Source organism: Pseudophryne corroboree, chromosome 1 (genome assembly GCF_028390025.1).
Source record: "Pseudophryne corroboree isolate aPseCor3 chromosome 1, aPseCor3.hap2, whole genome shotgun sequence".
NCBI classification, from domain to species: domain Eukaryota; kingdom Metazoa; phylum Chordata; class Amphibia; order Anura; family Myobatrachidae; genus Pseudophryne; species Pseudophryne corroboree.
The window spans coordinates 232081515-232088577 of NC_086444.1; the positions used below are offsets into that span (position 1 = coordinate 232081515).

At 45.7% G+C, this 7063-nt stretch overlaps 1 protein-coding gene across 3 annotated transcripts in view; it reads right to left on the minus strand.

Moving 5' to 3' along the window:
* The window catches only part of EPB41L4A (erythrocyte membrane protein band 4.1 like 4A), a 419914-nt gene extending 413498 nt beyond the window's left edge, over positions 1-6416 (minus strand). For all 3 annotated transcript variants that reach the window (XM_063964124.1, XM_063964123.1, XM_063964121.1), the window contains exon 1: positions 6185-6416. In XM_063964124.1, the coding sequence (XP_063820194.1) occupies positions 6185-6283 (99 nt within the window). In that variant the 5' untranslated portion in view covers positions 6284-6416. The remainder of the gene's footprint in view (positions 1-6184) is intronic.
* Positions 6417-7063: the final 647 nt, after the last annotated feature.

A 7063-nucleotide genomic window follows, 5' to 3' on the forward strand; every position in this document is an offset into this window, starting at 1 on the left:
ATTCCATTAAATTTAAACAATAATATTTTTATACCTCTTCAGTGAAAAAATCGTGAATTAATCTATTTGTAACATTTCTTACATTTTTGAAATAGCAGGTTCTGTCTAAGAGGATATGTTGCAATGTAAGAAGTTGTTACCTCAAGTAGAACTCTGGTTTAGTCTGAGGGAAACATAAAACTCACATTAGCAGAAAGTCGTTCTTAAGTGACAATGGGTCAGTGTGAGCATCCCTACCTAGTTCTAGCTGAATAAACAAGGACAAGACCAAGTGGATGGGTAATAGGGAATGCGCCTAGAAGGAAACTAGAATATTTTCAGTGGGTAACGGATGTTTACCTTCAGGAGTTTGTCATCCTTGATGACTAATCTAAGCTGCAACAAACCATTTATAAAGTGCATTTGCTACCCAGAGGCAGTTTAATAGAGGAGAGAGCCTGTGTGCAGGTTCCGCGTAGGACCCTCCTCTCTGGCAGCGTAGTAGACAATAACTTTTTGCAAGAGTCTACTGCGCATGCACAGGTCTCTGGAAACATGGCGTCGGTGCCACATTCCCATTGACTTTTCTATTGTGCATGTAGACATTACTGGGGAAATGGCTGCCGCGCCATTTTCCCAGTGATTTCTACTGCTCTGCAGCACCAGCTGACTAGTGACTCAGGAGAGATAAGTATAATTATGGGTGCAGGGTGTGCCTGTGTGTACCCATTATAGTTATGCCAATGCTGCTACATACACAGATAGGAGACCACCTTGTTGTTGACTGGATCAATGTAGATGAGAATGAAGTCTAGGAACACTCAATAATATCTGGTTTTCACTATGCTTTGTGCAGACGATGGGTGCACTATATACATGACCTATCACCAATAAAATATAATAATAATAATAATAATAATAATAATAATAATAATAATTACTATCATTACAGGTTGAGTATCCCATATCCAAATATTCCGAAATATGGAATATTCCGAAATACAGACTTTTTTGAGTGAGAGTAAGATAATGAAACCTTTGTTTTTTGATGGCTCAATGTACACAAACTTTGTTTAATACACAAAGTTATTAAAAATATTGTATTAAATGACCTTCAGGCTGTGTGTATAAGGTGTATATGAAACATAAATGAATTGTGTGAATGTACACACACTTTATTTAATGCACAAAGTTATAAAAAATATTGGCTAAAATGACCTTCAGGCTGTGTGTATATGGTGTATATGAAACATAAATGCATTCTGTGCTTAGATTTAGGTCCCATCACCATGATATCTCATTATGGTATGCAATTATTCCAAAATACGGAAAAATCCCATATCCAAAATACCTCTGGTCCCAAGCATTTTGGATAAGGGATACTCAACCTGTATTATTATTATTATTATTATTCCTTGCTTGCAAAACATTATGGGGGTCATTCCGACCCGTTCGCACGCAGCAGTTCTTCGCTGTGGTGCAAATGGGTCGGAACTGCGCATGCGCGGCGTACGCATTGCGCACGCGTGGCGTTGTGACGTCACCGGGCAACGACGTGCACAGCGAAGAAAAAAGATGCAGCGCAGATTGCATGAAGATTGACAGCGGAGAGGCGTTCCAGGGCGGGTACTCACCCTTGGATGCCGTTTTCGGGGAGTGGTCGTCTAGGCAAACGGAGGGCGGATGTCTGATGTCAAAGCCGGGAGGAACGTCGCTGGATCCGTCGCACAGGGTAAGTCCTAAAATTACTCCTAAAATTTCTTAGCAGGGCTGCACAAGCGATTGCAGCCCTGCTAAGCTAAAATACACTCCCCCATATGCGGGGATTAGTTGACTGCACCAGCAGCAAAAAGTTGCTGGCTGCGATCAACTCGGAATTGCCCCCTATGGCGTTTATTCCTGTATGATACTCATTAGTTCACAAAGTGAAAACAATTATTTACTGAATTTCCATAAGACTTACTCCTATAGTGCGATACAAACAGGCTGATCGGGTCCGGCGCTGACGTCACACACCCTCCCAGAAAATGCTTGGGAACGCCTGCGTTTTTCCTGACACTCTCTGAATACGGGCAGTTATCACCCATAAACGTCCTCTCTCTGTCAATCACCTTGCGAACGCCTTGCAATCAAAATTTTTGCACCATTCTGTCGCTGTTTGGCGATGCACCTGTGCATTGCGGTGCATACGCATGCGCAGTCATTCAATAATCGGACGCAGTGCCATTGCACACAACAGCGATCAGATCTGAATCAGGCCCCATGAATGTATTAAAGCCTGTGAAATAATCTTCTATTACTTCAAGTATTTTAAAATATTCTTTTTCTATATTAGTCTGTATTAAAGAGACAAGTAGCTACAATCCATTACAACATTACTTGTTTTTATTGTTAACGTTTTTCTGCTTTATTGAAATTAATGGAAGTTAATTATGAAACTGGGTATGGGACTCTAGGTCGACACCAATTAGGTCGACCCCCATTGGTTGACAGTGGGTAGGTTGACACTAGACATAGGTCGACACGGCCATTAGGTCGACATGAGGTTTTAATTTTTTATTTGTGACATTTTTTCCGTCAAGTTACCGGGAACCCCAATTAGTGCACTGCGTCCCCTTGCATGGCAAGGTGCCTCGCTCTGCTACCGCTGCACTCGGCACAGGTTACCGTTCCAAATCGTAGTCCACATGGATCGTAAAGTATGAAAAAGTCCCCCCCAAAAATTGTGAAAAACTCATGTTGAACTTTTTTCATGTTGACCTAATGGCTGTGTCGACCTATTTCTAGTGTCAACATATCCACTGTCGACCAATGGGTGTCGACCTAGAGTCCGGATACCATGAACCCCACCCTAAGTGCATCATAAAATACATCCGTCTCTGAACTTGGGAGCAACCTCTGCAAAATAAGGGAATCAGTCACACATAGTATGGATGCAATTCCGTTCACTTTCATCATTCAGAAGTCCTATGCATGCATCTGCATCTATGCAATTGCACCGCCCCGAACCCTCAGGCTGTATGTGCAGTATTAACGCCACTTACACCTACACATTGCTTGGTGCACAGTATGTGACTGAAAATGTAGTGCACGCGCATACACTCAATTCAGAACTCCCAACACCCCATTGCCACCCAGTAATGCCCATACAGCCGTCGAGGAGAAGTGACAGATGTGTCTGACTAAGAATGGCTCGTGGATGCTGTAGATTGCATATGTAGGCAGCAACACATGTTTGCTAGAAACCATGATAAGCAGCCACATTCAGAATTGCATGTAACTTGGAATCAGGCCCTAGGGAGATGTATCTCAGCAATGACTTGCATGCAATTGTACCGCAATCTGGCCGGGAGCTTCCCGGGAGGCCTGCGATTGCGATTTGCTACTAGAGTGTATATATCTCATGCAATCTAATGTTATTAAACCTATTTCCATGCAATTGAGATAAATCTAACGTGCAGCACGTGTGATCAGCGCTTGCGATGGGAGACACACGGGAACCCGCATTGCATCGCAATTGCACGAAAATGACATGCAATGTGACACTTTTCATGCAATCCGTCTCAGCAATTCATCTCAATTGCATGAAAACAGGCAATATCGCACTAGTGTATGGGGCCCAAGACTGCGCCTCCAGGTGCGCAAAGAGAGAAACATCTTTAGAAGTAGTACTGTGGAAATGCCTAGAATCAGGCCTGGCCAACCTGTGGCTCTCCAGATGTTGTGAAACTACATATCCCAGCATGCCTTGCCACAGTTTTAGCATTCCCTAATAGCAAAACTGTGGCAAAGCATGATGGGACTTGTAGTTTTACAACAGCTGGAGAGCCACAGGTTGGCCAGGCCTGGCCTAGATGCCTCATCAGTGGCCATCCCAGCACCTCTCTGCCATTTCTGTTCCCTGTATTTATTTTGCATCTCAATGAAACCATCATATCTACATACTGACACACACTTCTAATATTCACAACCCCGACACAGAGCAACACATGCGCAGGAATACAGAGTAAGCTATGCCGCTTCCCCTCAGGGTGATTTCCACTCGCTGACACATACCTGTCAAACAACTCCCAACTATGATAAATACAAAGAGACCAGGGAGGCCGGTTCTATTGTCTGGGACTGACATGGAAATGAAATCTCACACCGACAGCAGCGTAACCGTGCCAAAGGCCACAAAAGTGTAAGAGCCGGCTTTCCAAACCTTACCTCTGTGATGTACTCCCAATGTCAACAGCATATTATAACCTGCTGCTAGGGCTTTACACAGTGGCTGTAAATGAATACAGTGTGGACGCAGACACCTGAACAACTAGGTATGTTCCAGGCGCTATACACCCTCTGCATATATAACCCTGGCAATGAGTGGAGAACATCCAGATGTAATTCCAGTGATACCAATGACAGTATGCTAAACCAACCATATTCACCTACTTATACTAAACCAAACTGTCTAGCGGCATCTTTAGGGGGTGATTAAATTACACACGAGCCCCATGACGTGCCGTTCCAATGGCGTGGAAACACCAGCAACAACACATCGATTTGCACCAATTACATACAGAAACCGTGTTGGGGCCACCATAATTATGGCATATGCACACGCTAACTCACAGGGCAGACTTTCAGCTAAATGTATTTACCCCTTAAGGTCTGTACACATTAGACGATGTCGCTCTGTGAGCAACGTCGTCTAATGTTTCCCCTCCCGGGCCGGCCGGTTGGCGGCCGACTGTACACACTGAGCGATATGACCGCTCATATCGCTCAGTGACGTCACGCCTCCGCCAGCCCTGCATGCAGGTCGTGGATGACAGTCCAGATCCTGCATGCATGCACTGGCGACAGCGACGATCGTTGCCGACCCGCGAGGCCACGCATCGGTGGTCGCTGGCAGCATACACACTTGCCAATAAAATTAGCTATGTTGCTCAGGGAGGGGGAAAATGAACGACGTTGCTCAATTTATCGGCAAGTGTGTATGGGCCTTTAGACTGAAATCCATTGTTATATCACTATAGGTAGCAAGGGTGAAAACAATACAGTAAATTCTAGTTACTATGGGGGTAACACGTTTTATCATAAGCAATGAGTTTTAAAACTCATTGCTTATGATTAATGGTGCTCTGGCCAATCAGCAACCCTCATCTGTTTGAAAAATTACAGTTGGAAGATGATTGGCTGGAGAACCATTTATCAATACACCCCTTAATATCTACAGGACATCTGTATGCAGCAGCAGCCAGGATTCTAGTGGCACATTATGTGTCCATGTGACCAATCTAATGGAAACTATTTAAATATTTAGCCATTTGCCCACAGCAAAATTGAGGCGAAGAATGACAAAAGTGTTACAAATGTCATTTACACCTACACGCTCCCTTCTCCTGCAAGCCTGGAAATAAGGTCTGTGAGGACCTGACCTGTCACACATAGCACAGGTAGCAACCTGCTGGTCTGAACCCAATATCAGACTGTCCATTCACTGGGGACTAGAGGCAGTTTTCAAATCACTGATTGGCTGAATTCTCCTGAAAATTGGTTCAGCCCACAAAATGGCTGACTCCACTGACAGTAAGTAGGCTATGTTACCCTTTAAAACCTATTATTATTATTATTATTATTATTATTATTATACTAGTTACACATATCATATCGCATACAATGAATGGGATGTGCAGAATGGGGACAATAAGATTGAACTAGTAACAGTGAAAGGCTGATGCAGAAGCTCTTTATGACCTGTCAATCCCAGTTAAACAACAAAAACTAACAATAACACCCCAATTCTGTAACAATGGGAGCATGCCAGCTGCACACCTCATACACTACTGTGCACACATCACTGGCAGAGACCGCTCCTCACATCCTTTCCGTTCAAATAAATACAGATTGGGAATAACATGAGAAGTGAGAGCCAGTTCCAGCACTCAGCCCATGGCACAGGCGGCACAAAGCAAAGGAGCATGGATCCAGCGCTGCTGGCAGAGCCAGTATACCCAGAGTGCAGACATGCAGGAGCGCCGGGTAACAGCGGAGACCCCCACACTGTGCCCATCACACAGCAGCAGCAACTTTGGAGTGACCTGGGCGAGCACTGCCATTGTCTGTGTGCCACAACTTGTCAGCGTGTGCCAGCTGCCTCCTACATGGGGCATTACTATGGCATGGGATGGGCAGTGCCCCTGGCATCAGCAGCACTTACCTTCACCCCCTGGTGCTGGCTGCTCAGTGACAACTTGCTCTCATCCAACAACAAAACTTCACAATAGAATTCCTCCGGGACGGCGCAGAAACAGCCCATCACTGGTCGGGGGCAGCCGGGAGGGTACCCGGGCGCTCAGTAAGTGCAGGGTACAGGCAGCCCCGGCGGCCACTGTGCATCTTCCCAGCCCGCACCGCGTACACTGTGAGTTGCCAAGGCTCTAGCACCAATGTGTGGGATAACGGGGGCGGGGCTAGAAACGTCAACGGGGGCGGGGCTCTCTTCTTCCAGACTTTCTAACTCACCCAATGCGATTGCACAGTAACGCCACATAGAGACGGTTTTGTCGCGCTTGCATTGTCTGCCCTCTGCTGGACGACAGTAAGTACTGCATCAAATCAGGACCCTATCCCGAAGACGATGGCAATTTTTCAGCAAAGTGCCACTGTCAACGTGTGACTATGCATAAGATACATACTTGCCTATTTTTGAAAAAGCATTTCAGGGAGATGTGAAAGTAACACCTATCAGTGCAGACGTGTACTGCTACATCTGAGAGACGTGTCATAAACATGACTTACATCCAGGGCCGGAGCTTCCACTAGGCAGCTTTAGGCAGCTGCCTAGGGGCACCGGGACCTGAAGGGGCGGCCTGTTACAGCTGCATGAAAAAGGTAGTGTGGTCCTACATCTCATAGCAGCCGCACTCCCCCTGGCACTCGTATCTACAATAGCCGCGACTGCTAAGCTCCTGTATTGCAGCATCCAGCTCCACCTGGCACAGGCAGTAACTTTGACAACTCCTGGAGTCCTGGCTGGGGGTGACATGCGGTGCTGCTCTTCATTCCAGACTCTTTCACAGACTACTCAGTCCCAACC